General features: G+C 38.6%; 2 protein-coding genes across 4 annotated transcripts; one reads left to right on the plus strand and one right to left on the minus strand.

The window, feature by feature from the left end:
• The first annotated feature begins 103 nt into the window (after window positions 1–103).
• Window positions 104–4,170, plus strand: LOC139103192 (facilitated trehalose transporter Tret1). The gene is made up of 3 exons (XM_070657653.1): window positions 104–860; window positions 1,765–2,189; window positions 2,448–4,170. The coding sequence occupies exons 1-3, from the start codon at window positions 600–602 to the stop codon at window positions 3,121–3,123; spliced, it is 1,362 nt and encodes a 453-aa protein (XP_070513754.1). The 5' UTR covers window positions 104–599; the 3' UTR covers window positions 3,124–4,170.
• Window positions 2,264–19,041, minus strand: LOC139103203 (uncharacterized). 3 transcript variants are annotated; one of them, XM_070657672.1, is made up of 9 exons: window positions 18,616–19,041; window positions 9,568–9,691; window positions 9,344–9,429; window positions 7,469–7,561; window positions 6,607–6,669; window positions 6,323–6,406; window positions 5,186–5,429; window positions 4,569–4,660; window positions 2,264–3,010 (listed from the first exon to the last, which is right to left on the minus strand). In XM_070657672.1, exons 1-9 carry the CDS (start codon window positions 18,688–18,690, stop codon window positions 2,993–2,995), a joined length of 879 nt encoding a protein of 292 aa, XP_070513773.1. In that variant the 5' UTR covers window positions 18,691–19,041; the 3' UTR covers window positions 2,264–2,992. The 3 variants fall into 3 exon arrangements, with proteins under 3 accessions (XP_070513773.1, XP_070513772.1, XP_070513771.1); XM_070657671.1 differs by having other exon boundaries at window positions 2,264–4,660; window positions 5,186–5,417; XM_070657670.1 differs by having other exon boundaries at window positions 2,264–4,660.
• Between the last annotated feature and the right edge of the window lie 1,305 nt (window positions 19,042–20,346).

Consider the following 20,346-nt stretch of genomic DNA (forward strand, 5'->3'; position numbering starts at 1 on the left):
TGTCGCATATTCCAAGTCCTTCGCGAGTCTGTGATAACTTTTAGGCATCTATTAGCATGTGATAGAGCGAGTTATTTCCGGTGCATTTATTTTTCCTGACTTTTGCGACGTAAATATCCGAATTACCCTATCAAACTCTTGACATGCTATAGATAAACGATATGAAATTATCTGCATCGTTTAGTACATTTAGACAGATCTCTTTTCGTCGTTACATATTCAATCATTTGATATTGGTTCGCGGCAAGTGATCGAAACCGAAACATGAGAAAAGTGATTCTCGCTGCTGTGGCAGGTACGTGGGCATTGAGATGATTACAGAAAGCAATTTTTTTTATAACAGTCTTTTAATTAGCAATTGGGCCAAACTTAAAAGAATTAAGTTCAATCATCCGCAATTTAATTATTCGATTCTGAAGCGGTAGTTTAGAATTGTATTAAATCAGACACGTTCACTGCAAAATGTATAAACTGTCACATTATTGTAATAATTGTAACGCTATTTTATTTATTTTTTTTTTAAATTACTTATTATATTATTGATTATTTGTGTAATAATTTTTTATTTTCTTATTAATTATGTTGTAGGAAACTTAGGCATGGTGTCGGTGGGCTTGTTTGTCGGTTGGGCCTCGCCGACTTTGCCTTTACTAATAGATAACGACAACCCTGATTATCCCGTGCGTTTGAATACAGACCAGGCCTCCTGGGTGGTGTCCTTGCTCACTTTAGGCTGCATCGGGGGTTCTATTACTTCTGCATTGATAGTGAATGCCATCGGTAGGAAAAACACCATGCTATTCACAGCTGTGCCTTCGGTAATCAGCTGGCTGCTGATCGCCTTCGCAACATCACCGTGGGTAATTTAATACGCTGCTGTAGCCATTAGGTATACCCAAGTGCTAATTACGAAGTGATAGGCCGAACGTGCGCGAGCAACAAAAGTTAAAAACGAGATTATTTGCGAAACTTCTTTTTATCATTATTTTATATAGTGATTTTATTTATATTATATTCTGTATTATATTAGTATATTTATTTTATTTTATTTATTTTATTTATTCCGCGCGTAATTTCTCGTACTTTACAGTACTCCAAAGTTTGCGAGCTTTTTAAAGTTCTTCGATGTTTGCCTGGAAGTGTATTTGGAGTGTACTCAGGCTTTTAATGTCGTAGTGTACTTTTTGGAAACTTTCCATCTCCGGCTTGAACTTTATCTCGCTATTAATATGCAAGCAGGCGACGTTTAGTACCGATAATCTTGAATCGACAAGAGATAGCTTTTTTTTTTTAATGCAGTTATCGCTTGATAAGCATGCATAATATCATTCTGATTTCACGATTACGTCGGCAGGAAAACGCTGACATCATTCGCAAGGAAATTTTATTATTGTCAGATTATTATTCCATTAAAACAAATGATGATTATGAAAACATTCTTTTACAGAAAGGCCTAAGATGAGATAAACTTTCGCAAAATTAATTAAGATTGTAAAAAAATATTTGGATTATATTGGATTAATTATTCAAATAAAAAAAAATGTATATCTAGATAACGTCAAGTCTAGACAAGAAGCTGAATCAACTTCTGAATTAAATTAAACTTGGCAAAGGCAATTTTTAACTTAGAAACACATTTGCCTTAAACGAAACAAAAAAGAAAATAATAATAAAAAATCGCAGTACCTTTTAATTCAGGAGATAGGTCTCGAAATTGAGATAAACTCTCTGTTAATCCTCTCATTTTCTATCTGCATCCTGCAGGAGCTGTACTTATCGAGGTTCATATCCGGCCTGGCGGTGGGCATCGCTTATGCAAGCACGCCGATGTACCTTGGCGAGATTTCGCCGGCAGGTATCCGCGGCAATCTGGGGTCCATGCTGACGGTGGCTGTGAAGCTGGGCACCTCGATCGAGTTTATCATCGGGCCGTTTCTCTCGGTGAGAAATCTCGCCCTCATCAGTTTAATAGCGCCGTGCGTTTTCATCGTCACTTTTATCTGGCTGCCGGAATCTCCGTATTACTTAATGCGCTGCAACGCGAAGCAGAAAGCCATCGAATCTCTCGTGCAATTGAGGGGAAAACAGGACGTCTACAAAGAGGCGGACGGCATCGAGCAGTCCGTGAAGGCCGATCTGGTCAACAAAGCCGGTTTCCGCGAGCTCCTGTTCGTGCCCGGAAACCGCAGGTGAGATTAATTTCAATCCGTTAAGGTCACGAGACGGGAATTTAAGAATGTTACACGAATAAATAATGCATACATTTCTTTTAAAATAAATTATATTATAATCAATCAAACAGTATTAAAAATATTTTTGTTAATTGATTTATGTTAATCGTTAATTTATGTCAAGGGGTATTTGAAAGACTGGAGCTGCTCAATTACTTCCCGAAAACCATAACTAGTCGAATAAAGAATTCTGTTAATAACTGAATAACTTTGCAGGGCCCTGTTGACTTTGACGTGTCTTGGTATGGCTCAGCAGTTGAGTGGCATCCAGATCGTGCTGCAGTATGCCGAGATGATCTTCGACGAGGCGGACGTCGAGCTGGAAGGCAAGTACCTCACCATGGTCCTGGGTGCGGTGCAGCTGGTGAGCGTGCTCATCTGCATGATGGTCACTGATCGCAGCGGCCGAAAATCGCTGCTGATAATCTCCTGCGTTGGATCGGCGTGCTCAACCGCCATGGTCGCGGCCTACTTCCACGCGAAGCACAACCAGGTAGATATCAGTAACATCCTGTGGTTGCCGATTCTCGGCGTGATCCTCTACGTGGTCATGTACTCCCTGGGTCTGGCGGGAATCCCGTTGACCATGGCCAGCGAGCTGTACCCCACAAACGTGAAGGCTCTCGGCACCACGACGAAAATAGTAATTACCAATATCATAGCTTTCGCCTTGACAAATTCGTATCTGGCCGTGAGCAAGAGCACTGGCACGCACACGCCATTCTGGATCTTCACTGTGTGCAGCCTCGTCGCCGCTCTGTTCACGCTTCTTTACGTACCTGAAACCAAAGGTAGAACGTTAGAGGAGATACAGGAAAAATTGCGCGGCCTCTCGAAGAAGAAAGAGGCTGAGAACCAGACCCGTGCTGATCTTTCTTCGGTGAATGTTTAAGAAGTATCTATACTAAAAAAAAAAAAAGAAAAGAGTATCTTTACAGTCAATGGTTGTGTTCAGCGGAAAGAGCTTTGCAATTAATGTAAAAATAGCGAATTCGATTAGCGTATGCTATTAATTTCGATCGAATTTATAAGTATACGCTAAGCAAATTTACGATTTTTGCAGTAGTTTCGAAGCAATTTCTTCGGCTGGATGCAGCCTTGGTCTATTTGATTGCGTTCGATTAAGAAAAGAAGCTTTCACCTGCTGTTGTACACGCAGAAAATTTTATATAAGTTTTTTTTTAATTATAAGTTTGCTGTAGAAGACAATGCTAGTTAAATTAAAAACTAAAAAAATGAATTATTTATTTTGAGGATCAAAAGCTCTTCGGTATTTTTAATATTTAAAACAAATCGTTTCCAATGCTTTTAATATTCGAAATAGATCATTTTTAATATTTATTCGACAGTATATTAATTTGAAAAGTTTTGATAAAATTTTCTCCGTGTAATTACCTCGTTTGACGTGATCTGCGTCGTACGTTTTAGTTAAATGTTAATTAACATAAACGATATATGTAACGTGATAATAATGATGTGATATCGACGACGGACGTGAGGGAACATAATTTTGAATCTATTGACGTCACGTTCGAGAAAGAAGAATCATAGATTGACATGTGCACACACCAAGCGAAAAGCTGCTAAAATTAAATATTAGTTTATAGAAAAACGTAAGAAAATCTTAGACGTGCAGAGAAATTTCACTTTTATTATCTCGTTATCGAAAAAGAAACGAAAGATATTTTATAGGAAAAAAAAATTAGCCGGTTTCTCTTCGAATTAATTACTCTCTAAGTCTCTGCAAAAATGCACGTTAATTTATTAGTTAATATAAGAAGGGCTATTTATAATTTTAATTAGAATTAATCTACTCTGCCTTAAACTTTCGATTTTTCTCGAGACATTTATACGACAGAGTTATTTCGATTTGTAATTTCTCGAATAAATTTTCGATCGTCTACGATTTCAATATCGTAATGCTACTATGAGAAAGAAATTAATTAATTTTATTACGTATTTATAGCTCTTGTTTTACTCGACTTCTGAAAGTATTTTAATTTATCTTTCATGTTAATTTCCTTTCGCGTTATTTTTACATTTATTAACAAATTTTCTTGACTATGTTCTTTTCTCTTTTGCCATCTATTGTCTTGAATACATCACTTCGAACAATAAGAAAGAGAAAAAATATTAAGAGAAAAGTATTAAGCCTGAGAAAAGTCGAACAAAACGTCTTTATATTTTTTTTTTTTTTTTGTAAAAAAAATCGAGATTGTATATTAACAATCGCATGTGACCAAGTGCGTTCACATATTTCACGTGCAGTGGTTGTGCTCGTCTTTGCTTAATAGCAAGGACTTTAACATCGATGTGATTAACATTAACATTAATTACGATTGTTATGGCATCGTTGGGCTGCAGCCAAGCTCTCGCGTTACGTTCGACTTTCGGTGAGCATTTCGTCGGGATCTCCGCCACCGGCGATTCTGAAACATTTGCGCACAACGAATACACGTTTTACAACGCTCGCCTGTCCGTTCAATTATTCATACTACAACATTTAACAAGCGCAAACTCGCAGCAAACAATCCGGTTGCGTTTATCTATTTTTCAGAAGAATTATTGATACGAGAGAAATTTAACAGGACACGATGTCGAGTGTATATTAAAACAAAAATTTTTTTTTTTATTTACCTTTGAAGACAGTAAAACAGTCTATTTTCATTTTTCCGGACGTATACTAGCGAGATTTTTCGCGAGAATATCTCGCACGGATATTTCGCAAAATTTTTCAAAAAGTTTCCATCTAAAAGCTCGAAGGCCAAACTGCCACATGCTCCAATTTTCTTGACAGGCGAGAAGAGTTGTGATAAGTGCAAATTGATACACGGGTTTTAGCGGGATGATTTATGAAAATGGCAGATGTCTCCCCAGGTTTCCACGCGCTTCTAGATCTGCAACTTTATTTTCAGCTCTCCGCGATGGATGTGAGAAATGTGCCACTCGCTCACCTGGCCTTTGCATTTGGCTGAGCGACGTTGATGTATCTGGAAACTGGACGTGCTTCCTCGACACGCGGCTGCCGGTCGGACTTTTCTCCGATAACAGGAGATCGTGGCACGCGGTGGGGCTTTGGGTCGGCGTCGCTTTTGTCTCGTTGTTCGTCGCACCTCTTCGCGAACTTAAGCACGACGTAGTGGCGGTGGTGGTCGTCGGCTGGGTCACGTATTTCACTACTGGAACCTTTAAAGGGTACTGCATGAGACGTAAATATGTATTTTATGCCGAGAAATATCTCGCTGCATGATGACATGAATATAACGAGCGGTAGAAATTATTTATTGAAGATAATATAAAATATAATCAATTATGTTAGATATTTGGGAAAACTTGAAACGCTGAAAAATAGTTGAACTTCGAGAATGTTTTCTTAGCTATAAATCTTTATGAAAATTTAACGATATATTTGCTGTGAGTAATATAATTTTTTTTTTTTTTTACAAATTGTCGATAAATAAAAATAAAATATAATTTTACATTATTATTTAACATATTTTCAGATAAATTGGCTTTAAAAATAAAAGAAATTTTTGAAGTTTAACTATTTTTTATCGCTTTAAATGAGAATATACTTGGAGGAAGTTTCACGATAACGATTCGTCCAAGAAGACAATAATTTACGGGAGGAAAGAACTCTGTGTACACGGCCTTTCGGCGTACAAGGGCGGCTACAAATATAACGCAATCTGATGGACGATCGATTCCCTTGGGATATTGATTACGGGATAATTGACGTAACAGTTGCCACGAATGTCCTTTTTACTACTCTCTCAGCTTTCGGAAAGCACTCGGCCGCTGTTTTCCCCGGTGGATTTCGGCTATTTATCTCGTTTCTTCACTTTTTTTTATCCATCGTTACGATTTATCAGTATCACGTTATCTTTTATCACATCTCATCTGTGCAATTAATTCGGCCATCGCTTAAAAAGCGTTATTTCTGAATTAACTTAGTACGTTTGATAATTATTTTTCGAACGGAATGTGGATAAAAATTTTTTAACGAATTAATGCATCTGATTGTCACTTAACTTTTTATTATTTTTTTTATTTTATTGTTCTTTCCTCCGCGTAACTTTGGGAATACTGACCCTGTCTTCGATGTCTTGAGCAGCGGTACCTCGGCCAGCCGAGTATTCTTGATACTGCGAGATGACACATAATAACGAGTAAATCTGAAATGATATCTGCATGTAGTCACACTGAAAAGTGCAAATGTGTAAATTTTTCTGGCTATGATACTTTATTGATTTCTAGTCAATCCAAATTAAAATCTGAAATATTTTAAAATAAATTTTTATGAAAATTTATTTTTAATAAAATTAGTTTCTAATAATTTTTCAATAATTGCGCAATCAAGCGTAGTTATACTCACATTTAAACAAAGTAGAAAAAAATTCAGCGTGTAGAGCATTAGCTTCGATGGATGAAAGTCGGGCTGTAACAGACCGGTTTTGCGGAAATTAATTTCGCGAGCTTTATTCTACGTAAGCATATTAAAAAACTTTTTGATACGGATTAAAAAAACAGAAAAGAAAAAAAGTTGAACATATACCTGTCTTCGGTTAAATGTACTTTTTACGATTCACCTTAAAAGACCGGCGAGTTTAATTTTAATATTCCTCTTGCAAGGAACAGCGGTGAAACGGTTACGAGCCTTTTAAGCGCGACCGGTATTCATAAATTTGCTGCAAAACGAGCGAGAGGAGTAAAGAGAAAACGAAAATGTAAGAAACATAGTTCGCAAAGGGCTTCCTTAAAAACACGAGGTTACGACGGAATTCAAGGGTCTACCGTGCAGTTATAAACTCCGTTGAGCGGTGAATCAATTAACCAGCTCGATATGAAAATTCTGAATATCTCGAGCGGATATTGATCTTCGGAAAATCGCACGTCCGCGAATAAACGTATAACGAAGAAAAGTTTCTTATTTAAATACTGTGCGATTGTACTAACACCGCTTTCCTATCGAACTTATAAATTGATTCTCACGTTTGGAGATCCTGGGGCCGATTAATCCGTTAAGTGATATTTTACAGAGCATTAATTTTGTATCAATTAGTTTTACATTTACTAGTCCGAATTTATATTTAATATTTATAAAAAAAATGTTTTAAGGCCGAGTTCAAACAATTTGCAGAGAACGCAACTTTACTTTTTGTATTATATAGAAGATTAATGATTGTCGCGGGAAATATTGTTTAATTAGGAGAATACAGTAAATAATCGAAACTTACTGAAGTGACGAACAGATACAAGGAGTGTGATATGTCCAGGATGCCGCACGTGATAACTGTGATGATCCACGGGATCAGCAACATTTTAGAATCCTAAAAAAATTATTTTTATTAACAGTAATTCATAAAAGAGCTCCTACATATGAACGAGTAATTTTTTTTATTAATTTTTTAACGCTCTATAGCGTCGTAACTTGGAATTAACATACTCATGCATTTATACATAAATTTATATATTTTTTTGTGGTTTTATTTCAGTTTTCCGTTACGAGCATTTTATTCTACATTTTTCAACAAAAAATTGTAAATTGTAAATGTATTTTCAGTTTTCTTTTTTTTAACTGAATGTTTGACAGTTTTGTATTATACATATATATTATTTAAGTCTATATTTTCACGAGTGAATATTACAGAAAAGAGCGTTGATACAGAAACATACAGAAATCAAACGTCATAGAGATGTAAAAAAAAAGTTTTTTTTTTCTATTAACAATCGTTAATTTCGAGAATTTTAATTATGCGACATTTCGTTCTTTGACGAAGTAATAAAATGAAGCTCAGCGTGCGTTAATGGGGATTTTGTAACATAAAACTCAACGCGGAATAACGCGGTGGGTATATTTATTTCCGTCAAATTAAATACCCTTTTGTAACGTTCGCGAAATGCTTTTACCGCGCTATCGGCGTCTCTCGTTATTAATATTCATGAAAATATACTTATACAACCCTTTTTTTTCTTTTTTTGCAATATCGTAACTTGTTTTGTTAATGATACTCGTACTTTCCAACAAGGTACTTAAAGTAATTAAGATTCTCAATGCGTTCTTGCTTCGGTGCTTTTTGCCGCTCCGCGTGAGTTCGTAACTTTTATCATTTGTAACGATAACGTACACGCAAAGTGAATTATTGATTAATATAAAAAAAGTAACGTGTTAATATTACAACTTTGAGAACATCCAGTTACAACGCACCAATACACATATTTTTATTCTGTCAAATAAAAATTACGTTTTTATATTTATTTCATTTTGTTTAAGATCATGTTGGATAAGTGATAAATTATAGAAGGTAAGTAATGTGTATTTTTATTAATTACTTAAGTGCGTTATTTAAAGCACAAAAGATTAGATTAAAAAAGAAAAAAAAGAAAATTTAATAGGACAAGGGGGATTAGTCGCCAGGAGCTTAAATTATTAATAAACTTATTAAAAGGTATTAAAACTTATTAAAAGTAGCGTGTGGCGGATTGTTTACTCAAACGTCCGCTCTACGTCTAGTGGCACGTATCCCTCGGGAGCAACGCATGTGCGTCATACCTGTAGCTTTCATACGATCCATTCGGGAGCAACGATAATACTGTTTTATCACGTGCCAGGCGGAAAAAAGTATCACCTACCGCATTCCCTTACGGCGGAGTTTAGTCGGAAATGTAATAAATATAAAAACGGCTGCGCAAGAATCTCCGTTATTAAATAAAAAAAAAAAAAGAAAAAAAACATTACGTTTACATTGCGCTACGTGGCAAAGTTAAGATGCAAAAAATTTCGGCTGTTTCTTATCTAGCAAATTAACAAGACCTAAAATACAATATTTCGCAATTAATTGATTTTTTTGATCACATAATATTCTATAATTTGGTCTTAAAATAAAAAAAAATAATAAAACAATATAATATACATATATAAATAAAAAGATAATACAATTATTTTTATACAATATTATGTAATCAATATGATTTAATACGTAAGAAATTAGGAAACTGAGGCTATCTACTGTATTTCCATAATTAATTTCTTCTACCTCGTCTACGTGACAAATTAAGAAATATGTGACGGTCGACGGTGTTAATATCGCCGCCCTGGTGTTTTGCCCTACCTTATACAAGCCATACAAAAGGAGGAGGCTGCACAGCACGCCGCAGCAGGAGCAGATAAGCATCATTCCGTTGAATTGTACCGTCGCTGAAGCAAAGTGAGCAATACAGTATCGTTTAAGCGCAAGCCGGCTAATTAATAGACAGTATCGTTGGTTCCATGCGCGCGAAGGATCGAAACTTTGTTTTTGATCGGGGCTTGATTATCTACTTGCCATCTACTTACTCGGCGAGATGGTTCCGGACTCCAGGAAGCTCGCCGATTCCGGAAAGGGAACGATCCCGTTCAAGTACCCGCTCTCCTCTTGTAGAGTCGCTCCGGTGGTCAACGCCAATACGGTAAAGTATATCTAGAGCGCACGAACCCGGAAATGTTATTAATTTGTAAAAAGTACGACAAATTAATGCTGCAAAAAAAAAAAAAAAGAAAAAATTAATTAATTGAATACTTCGTTCAAAATATTTTTTATTTTTTATTCAATTTCTTCACGTCTCTATGCATTCTTTTTCTTTTCTTTTTTTTTTTTTTTTATTTAAGATTGATCACGTAAGTGAGATGCTGTTCATGAAATATATTTATATTAGGGCTTAATTTCAGTAAAATTGTAAATTTATTAAAATTGGTTTATTAATGTTATTAAACGAAATGTTATTTAATGCAACTTTAATAGCGAGCATCTCCGTGTTGTCATTGTTGAAGCGGGTCGTTCTCACACAATACGCCCGATATATCTTTCACGCAGCGTCGCACGATTAACTACGTCGGCATTAACGTTTTCGATTTAATCTTCTCCCATTGTGTCGCGTGTTTAATTGTGCAGTTCTCTCTCTCTCTCTCTCTCTCTCTCTCTCTCTCTCTCTCTCTCTCTCTCTCTCTCTCTCTCTCTCTCTCTCTCTCTCTCTCTCGATCCCATTCTTTGTTTGACCGTTGTATCAGAAATGAGGAAAGTAAAAATAACGGAGAGGAGCGGATGATACGATTCAATACCTGAAGAATAATTCGATCTCGTATCGATAAGCTCGGTGGCAATTCTGTCGCCAATTTACGAGGCGGAGAGACACCCATCGCAATAATCTGAGTTAGTTTAATTCAGGGAACATCGGCAGGGGAGATCTCTCGTCTATGGCATCCAATTCCGCACCGTCGCGATAATTCGCTGATATTAAACGAACATCCCTCCTTTTCGCTACCCTTCGTCTACTTCTCTATCTATCTATCTCTCTCTTTCTCGTTGTCTCTTCTTGTTGCCGCGGAAATAATTCCGGAGATAGCTAGCCGCAAGTATTCGACACGCGGTTTCCAACATCCCGTTCATGGAAATAGGAGATGCGAATATAAACTCGCTAGGAGAACGTTTTTCTCATCAGATCGCGGTCCATCTCGCAATATCGAGCGAGAGGTGGAAAAACCGGATCGGTGATTTCGATGGGAATCTAATACCCGGGAATCACCGGGTTAATAAAATGACTTTATACGATTTGATACACGTCGAAACGTGATCACGTTGGGGACGCAAGCCGTGAATGCGAAATGTCGGAAATCGTTAAATTCTCGTTATATATTCGCGATAAAATGCCACGGGAGAAGCTCGGTCGCGTCGAGATGAAAATATAGGTACTTCCGGATACCGAGGCCATAATTTTCCGAATTTCCAACGACGACCGCGAACGGACTTAATCAGATTTATAATTGACTCGGTCATATTTATCGTTAATAATGCTTTAAAATTATGACTGACTCCAAACTAGCTACTTTTCTTTTTGCCTATCATGGATTTCTTTTCCTCGCAAAAGATAACGTTATATTAATTACTTTAATTACGATGTTACAGTTGCGGGCCATCATGTAACTGTGAAATTAAATTGTGCAAATTAATGTTAGCAAATTAATAATTTAAAGGTCAATTTTGAAAGAGTAAACTCGCCCAGCTTCCGTAAAAAGTAACGTCAGTTAAGTCCAGGGTCTATTTCAGGCAGGAATTGCAGTTATGCGAACCACGCTTTTGTGTAAAATCGAACGGAACAGAACTCTTTCGTTGTTCGAATTCCATTCGAGATCAAATCTATTTCTTTTTTTTTTCTCATTAAATGTTAATTTGAAAATAGAGCAGACTGCTCGGGTGTAATTTTCTTTTAACAGCACGGATTGTCTTTAAAATGATTTCGTTACGTGAAGTGCTGTAATTCAGAAAATGATGGAGCTTGTGACAACTATAATTGAAATAATTACATGCTTGTTTAATTGTCGTTAATTATTTATTATTTCTGCTCATTAGAAATTCCTTGTTTCCCTTTGCAATTTCATACTTTCATTAAAAATTAATTTAAATAAAATATCACGCTGCTAATTATAATTAGACACAGAAAAAAAAATGCAACAAACGAAAAAATAAGAAAATATGCTATCTCAATCATGTATTATTAATATTATTAACAAAAACGTAAAAAGCTCGCACACCTAACCTCTAATAATTGTCGAAAATCCGGTTGGAAAACAATATTTCGTATGAGATCGACTTTCAATTTAATCGTTCGTCGAATTACCTTTTAAAAATTCCGATTATTGTGGGACGATTCTCGAGCTGCTCGAACTAGGCGAAAACAATCTCGGCCGATGTTTTATCGTCGTCATACGTAAACAAGCTCGCCAGCAGGACTCTCGAAGGTCTGAAGATTGTGGCGCAAGCAAGAAACTGTAAGATTGCGCGTGGTGGGGGAAGGAAGGACCGCGGGGGCGGACGCGGTGGTGTCCGGCAGTTCGTGCAGTCGCTCGACGTCGAGTTGCAGCCGATCGCGATCACTCCGTACATTTCATCGGCATTGTGCCCTTCCGCGACGTGTTTCGCGACCGGGGTCGGATCTCGCGGCAGCTGTTGGATCCCGCGGTACGTCCGCGAGCAGCGGAAAAACGGATGGCGGAGATATGGGATCGATACGCCGTTCGATACGCCGCGTCAAACGGCAAAGGACCACCGCCATTACGAGGTCGTTTCGTTCCCGCCGACCGGACGCCGGGCTCCTCGCCTGCTCGACCTCCGGTGAGTCGACTGCCGAATTCTGTGGCGGTTTTAATCGTTTCCGAGGCGTTAATCGGTGACGGGACTGAGCAAGCGCGATTATTAGCGGGAGTCGAAAGCCGCTGCCGAGAAGTGATCGGGCGCCGTCAGTGCGGGTGAACTGCGAGAAGTTAGCGCGGAGCAGCTTGAACTTTGTATCGAAGACATTCCGCGTTCTGTGTTCGCGATTATTTCGGGGCGGGAACGAGGACCGAAAAAGGCATCTTGCCGAAGTTAGGAATCGTCGGGAGATATCGAGGGGCATCATTAGAAGAACGTCGCGAGCGCAGAATATTCTCGACGGGTCGCGGATTCAGCAGCGGTCGGCAGCCAATAAGCGTAGCTCCCGCGCGATCGCGCTGAAGCGTCGGCGTAATCAGAAATTTCTTCAGTGCACAGCGGACGTTTTTTGTGCTCGCCGGTGATGTGGCAACGCGAGGTCGAGTACTTCTGTATTTACGAGCGTCGTGGAGTCGGTAAGAGCATCCTGTCGAAGCTAGGATTGTCGGGAGATGCCTCGGAACATCGTCGAGGATCATTGAAGGCCGTGGAAGATTCTTTTCGGATCGCGGCCACACGGCGGACCTGGCAGCACCTGCCGGCGCGTTCTGCGCATTCACCCATCGATCACTGCTGCCCTCGCACGACCCGGAAATAAAACTTTCGACGGGCCCTGCATTCCGGAGTCTTTCTTCATCCTCGCTAGTAATATAACAACGCAATATTTACGGCGTAACGAAGCATCTTCCTCGCATCACGGTGAAATTTAACGTAAAATGAGGACCTGGAAGTGATCGAGAAGAGGAACAGCGACGGGAGTGAGGAGATAAGGACGAGAAGAAGAAAGGACGAAACAGGAAGCAAGGAAAGGAGAAACGCGAGGATGGCAAACGGCCGAACGAAGAAACTGGCGTCGGTAACTCCCCCCCTCCTTTTCCTTCCGCGAAGTGACTTCTCAATCGTGCGGGTGAGACGAGATACGTATTCGCGACTGAATAATCTCGCTGTTAAGCGATTCCAGGACTCCGCGTGAAATAATTTTCGGGCGAAATCTCGCGCGCGCGTGTATGTGCTCGCGTCTGTGCCAGTGTGTGTCTCTCTCTCTTTGAGATTGTACGTATATGTGCGTGTGTGTGGTGCTTAATTAAGTGCACGTCGACGACGAGACGACTTGGCTGAAGCGAAGGATTGATTGCCGGCGGTACCAGGACGCGGGGCTGCAGGATCGCCGGCGGAGGCGGAACGCGGGATTGCAGGATCGTCAACGCATCGACCGGTAAGCGATCTTATATTTTCTACGCAATTCGCCACGAAGCTCGCCTCGAAACGACACGCGAGGCGCCCATAAAAATATATACGCGCGTTATAAAGCCGGGAATGCTTTCGAATCGATCGGCGGTTCACGGCCGGCCGATAATTTATCGGTCCTCGGCGGTCCATATTGATGTCGAATCCGCGCGTAGGCACCCGTTAATTTGCACATCGAAGAGAGAGAGAGGGGGGGAGGGAGAGGGAGACATCTTTTTTTTTATTTGTTACGAAGTCAGCGCGGCGCGAAACTCGCGCCCGATCGCAATTAAACGCGAACTCGGGCACTCCAGCTGGTCTATAATTAACGCGGTTAATTGCGTGCGCATGACATTTTCCACCGCTCCCGTCGATCCAATAATAATTATAATTATAAATCGCGACATAATTATAATAGTACGAATAAGTGGAACGATTTAATTTTATTATGGTAAAAAAATAACGCGCGAAAGCGCAAAAACACGCCCCGGCCGTGCTTTCCGGAGCGAGCTTTCGGGGGCGAGCACTCGAGACGAGGTTTCGGTACGAGATTTTCCGTGGAGGACACTCCCAGCGGTGAGAGGGATCAATCGAAGGGGAAGAGAAGGCCGGGGAGAGCAAATCGTAGTCATGCACGGTTAAATAAACAAATTTCCCAAGGGTTTACGGTCGAAATTGGTTCGCCCCGGGTATTTGTTTCGCAGATGGGAGCGCGAAACTTGCTTACACGACGCGGTATATTAATTAACGCCGCAACGAATCGCGGTAAGCGTGTCAGGACAGTTTTACTCGCCGTTGGAATTAAAGTCGGATGGTATGCTACGAGCGCGGTCCACGTCTTCGCGTTACATATCGTTCGCAAATACGCGCATATCGAAAGAGCATATAGTTAGCTTTGAACTTCATTATTATTAGTTCGTCGTACTTCTAGCGACAGGTATTCTCGAGTCAATTATAAATTTTAAAACATAAAAATAAAATAAAAATAAAAATAAATTATAAGAAATAAATTATAAAATAGAAAAATTAAAATAATTATATAAATGTTTTTTTTTTTTTTTTATTAATGCGTTTCGACTTTAACCTTTTCCGCTGAAAATCGATATTAATTTTCCACATAGAATTTTTCCGCGGCGACAAATGTCTTTTTACTGCCTGAATTATTCACGACGACGGCACTCGCGGAATAACATTGAAATCAGCCGGAAGAGACGTCTCCGAGCGGAAGCACGTGTCTTTTCGAAGACGTACATTTATTTTACGCGACGGAAATCGAAAGAGAGAAGGAAAGCAGAAAACCGAGCCGCATCGGGGGAGGGGGAGGGGGAGGAAAAGAACTCCATTAAATGATCGATCGAAAAGTGGCTCGGCCACTCGAAACATCGTCGTTTTATGCTAATTTACGCGGGAATAAAAAAAAATAAAAAAATAAAATAAAAACTTTGCTCGTCTTCTTCATCGTGGCGCACTTTTCTACACTTTGACGATTTTCTTCTCATTTATTTCGGGTTTGTGATAAAACGTGAAATAAAATTATACGTCACGCGAAATCGACCGTTCGCGTCGATAAATATATTCGCCTAATTGGGAAATTACGTGACAATGAACTTGCGAGAAGATAACTCCCCTGCTTTGTCGTGGATCGAATTATTTTCTATTTAATACGAAAATCTCGCCGCGATTATATTAAAACGTGAATTGCGCGAAAAGTAGGATTTTTTAGCTCGAAAAATAACGATAAATAAATTCTATGACACGCATTAGGAGCTTCTTTCTCTTTTTTTTTTTTTTTTTTTTTTTTTTATCCCAATCGATTGGATATTTGTAATTGTTACGCAAACAGCCATCACAAACACATTAGAGTGAATTAATTGCGGCTTGTTCCGAGCGTTTTTCTTTAACGACGTTATTTCAACGCGCAATTTGACCGCCGGATGTAATTAATCGCTCCGAGTGCCTAAATCGGATTTTCCCCGACGAGCAATAGGCTCTTAAACCGCGACATCTCTCTTCATTAGTGACCTGCACGCTGGCAAAAGAACTCTGTGCGAAAGCGCATCGGAAGTCAGTAAAAGTAAAAATAAAAAAAAATAAAAAATAAAAAAGGACCGAGATACGTGAGAGCTGAAATCTCTTCCGCCTCATCGCGTTTCGGTTTTTCCTCGAATTGCTGACCGAGCACGTTCCGGCTCTCGTTTCAGGAATAACTTATTCGCGTCTCGTGTTTTGTGGGATTTTCCAAATTATATCGAATTCTAAACGGCGCCGCGGTCACTTGAATCGTCTCGAAATTAATTAAAAATGTAATACTTTATCGTGATCTTTTTTTTCCCTGAATTTTCGTAAATTTTTCCTTTCTTCCCTGCGGTAGAAAAATTTTTAACGATAACTATAATTGACTCAATCATAAATGCTAAAATTAAAATAAGTAAAAAAAAAAAAAGAAAGAAAAACAGATAATTTATAAGAAATAAAATCGTCGAATTTGATGAAGTCGAAATGGTAGTTAAATTTTTGATAAAAACGAAGTCCGAGTATTTTAGCGAGAAATTTTAAAAAGAGAGAAAAATAGAGAGAGAGAGAGAGAGAGAAGTTGAGTTTAGATTTGGTAATATAATGATGCCTCGACTGCCTGATTTTCCCTCATCAACTAATTAAACTGAATAGTTAGTTAGCGGTGCGATGCCTATCAGGTATCTATCTAAGTTCATCACAGTGAATCAATGGTGTGAGGTCGCAGAGTATGCAAGGAGATCGCGGTAATTAGCGCTCCCGGGGACGAATAAAATTAATGACGCAACTAGAGCGTGTTTTTCGGGTTGCCGGCAAATATTTCGCGATAATGATTACACATAGTCGTGCCACCGTGTTGCATTCAGAGAAGATCGCAGTTACTTCTGCAGTCAGCCACAATTTTATGTTACAAACAACAAATAAATAAATTAATTAAACCGGCAAATTAAAATAATTAAATCAATAAAGTGAGATATTTATTTATACATGCAGTAATTAAATTTATCATATTTATTGTTAAAAGTTGTATAACTAGATCCAAAAGTAAACTGCATTTTTTTTTCCCTTGTGTGCATCACAGAATTTTATCGTATAGCATTTATCGCTAATAGAATCCGATCATAAGATAACATTTGCGAATCGATGTGGATTTAAAACGTCGACGGCGGAGCGATGCTGGAAAATGAGGATTCAATGAAAGGGTTAAACGTAGGTGATTAGCAATCAGATCTCGAAATTCCCCGCAATTACGGAACAAAGGAAGGTTACCCAAGACGATTAATTTTCCCCGCCGACAAATAGCCACGCAACGACTTCGACTTTAACATTTCGCGAGAGCCCTTAATTTCCAAGATCCCACCCTAATTGTGCGAGCCTGTCGGACAACAGTTTAACAAAGTTCGTCGTGCGGTTATTCCATTTAATTTCGCCTCTTATAATCCCATGGGGCGGAAAGAGCTCTTGTGGTGTTTCCGAGTTGTAATAACAGCGTGCTGCCGCGAAACGTGCTCGATATTCTTCCGGAGGCGACATTGTGAGAAAAATAATTACTTTTGATCTCGATTATAATTTTTATGATTTTTTTCTACCCATAAACAGTCGAATCAATTACGCTTTGGGTTAAAAATATCAAAAAATTATGGTTAAATCTGAAAGTAGAAAGAGAGCAGATCTTAGTTATAATTTTATGATATTTTTAACTAAAAACATACTTGATTAACTATCCCATGTGGTTAGAAATATGAACAGTATTAACGAGAAAAGATTGTATTGCAAAGTCCGAGCTTTAAACGGTGGCATTTAATTTTTTTTTTTTCTCTCTCTTTTTACCACGGCGAGAGCGAAATCTGATACTTTTTTGTCATCAAAGTCAATCGCAGCCGGGAAGCGTACGATTTGTTATTGACTCGTGCTACCTATTTTGCTTGACTGTTCCGAACGCCACTAAAAGTCAGCTGACAAAGATCGGCTGCAAAAGGGGTTGAAAGATAATTATTAACTATTAAACTGTGCTTTCGCTTTGAGGTAAGACTCGTGCATGTTGAATGTACATCTATTTTAAAAATTAGCCTTCGTTAAATCGTTCGATTACAAGTCTACGGAGGAATTGGTTTGGATATCGAAATAAAGTACACACGGCAATCTATGAATTTTCTCAATAAAAACAAAAAATAAATTACGATTTATAGGAGAATATAGTTTTACAATTTGTAAAATCGATGCAAATGTAAAAATGTTACTTCGTGCCGAAATAACTGTGAAAAATAGGTCACAAAGATCTTCTCTAAAGTATCTAATAATAACATACTTAAAGGCAGAGCGAGGTAAAAAAATACGGAGAAAGGTTCATAGTAAGAATTACTTTTGCATCGCAGTGTTTGTGAACCATCAAGGAATTATGGAATTAAACAATATATCCAGTTATTGTTTGTCATAAAAAAAATAAAAAGAAATAAAAAATATCTCACTTTTGGCTCAAACTATAATTTTAGTTACAATAATAATTGATTCAACTGTATTTCTAGCCGCAAATATAATTAAATCAACTATTATTTAAATTAAAATTACAGTCTAGGCAAAGAGTAACTTCATTTTTCTAATTATCTTCTACTTTCTTCGACTATAATTTTCTAATACACTTCTAACTATAAGTACAACTGATTCAATTAGAAACATTAAAAAATTACAATCGAGATCAAAAGTACCTGCGTACTACTTTCACAATCAATTTATAATTCCAAGATGATCCACATGAAATTGCAACAATATTCCCGGCATAAAATTTTCAAAGACTGCCAATCTCTTTCAACCTTCGAGTGACTCGAAAACTATTTCTTTCCACTTGCTCTGACCTACAGCTATCAGAACTCCAATTCCATTCGCAATATCCAAGATAACGTTCGGAATTAGGGACTCACCATGGTGTAAATAGCACAGGCGTAGCTTCCCTTGCGCACGGACTGCCAGCAGCAACAGGACTGCATAATAGCCATGCTGCGAAGCACATGGATAGTTTCTGCGGTTCTCGGGAACTGCTGTCCGGTTTCTCGCGAGATTTAAAAAAAAAAAAAAGATAAAAAATAACTAAAAACTTTCACCGAAAGTCCGGCAGGTCGCACTCTCACGTTGATCGAAGGGTGGAAACAGGGCGCATCGTGGGCGCCGGGACGCGGCGTTCGCGCGAGATTAAAGATACCCGAAAATTCTTACTGAAAGTCCCGCGGTTCGCACTTTCCTTACGTCGCGGTCAATCGAGAACTGAGAAACGGGGCGCACATCGTCATGCGCCGGGACCGCGGGGTCGCAAGATGAACGGAAGCGGGATCGCGCGAGAACGGCTTGGCGCCGACTGTCGGCTCCTCCTCGCGAAATTTCCTCCTCCGGAGTTATCTCGCCGTGCAAAAAGCCCGCTGACGCCTGCGCGATCGCCGGCAATATCCCGTCGCGCCCGCGTGTATTTTCTTTGATATACATGCGTAAATGTACGATACACGGGCCACTTTCGCAGTTACGAGCGCGATCCGCCGACACGTATTGTGTTACCGAAGAAGAAGAAGAAGGAAAAAAAAAACAAGGAATTGAATCAGAAAGGTTTCTTGTTCGAGGTCGCGCCGGTGATGGGAAAACTTTATTATTTTTTTTTTTTTTTTGCATAACGAGGACTTCGCGGATCCGCGATTTCTTGTAATTATTTCATCTGGAGAACTGAGGCGGTTCGATTGTTTGGTTCGTTTTTTTATTTAACGAGATACGCAGGTTCTGCTGCGAGCCGCGATTGCTTTTCTTTGGGGCGGAAGGAAAGAGTAAATATATAATACTGATAGATAAATTAATTTTAGATCGAGCCGTAACTTTATGATTTTTTTAGCGATAAATATTAATTTAGTTTATTATATTTATTTATTTATTTAGACATCGTTATAAAATTATAGCTGGCTACAAAAGTAACTATATTTCTCTCTCGTTGATAGCAGAGAAATTTGTTTCGGAATTATTTTAAAGAGTGGACTCATTGGTGATGTCGAGCGCACGTGTTAATTTATATTTTTAATTTACTATTTAAAAACGTGTTATTTTTAATTGCGTCTCAAAGACTTTGCGTAACGCTTTTTAATGTGTTTTCTACGAACGAAAAAAGACGAAAAAAAAAAAAAACAAATTGGCAGATTACTTGAAATTTCTGGCTTTGAGAAAAGAATATTTCTTCCGGACTCAACTATTAAATTTATATGAGTTACTTTTTTATAATTAAAATTTATTTTATTATATCTTTCTTTCGGAGTACCTTTGTCGGTTTTACAGAGATCGCCGGTGCTTCTATATAGCCTTGGCGATCGAGAATAATCCGGCGTAAATGATTCGCGAGGTTGGCAGACGAATATCGATCTTTACGGTGTGCGGCTTGTTTGCCCGTTATCATTTTACGGGCAATGTTTCATATTTTACCCCCGCGGCTCCATCAACTCGCCATTGCTCTTGATCACCGATGCAGTCTCGCATTCACGTGCCTCGCTTTATTGGCTAATTTTTTGAAATCATATCATTTATTCCGCATAATTTAATACACAATAATAATAACAATAATTCCGCGCGTACTTTCGCGCAAAGGAAAAGATAAATTTCATTAAACGGATTACATTAATTAAATG

The sequence above is a fragment of the Cardiocondyla obscurior genome, linkage group LG06, assembly GCF_019399895.1.
Source record: "Cardiocondyla obscurior isolate alpha-2009 linkage group LG06, Cobs3.1, whole genome shotgun sequence".
Lineage (NCBI taxonomy): Eukaryota > Metazoa > Arthropoda > Insecta > Hymenoptera > Formicidae > Cardiocondyla > Cardiocondyla obscurior.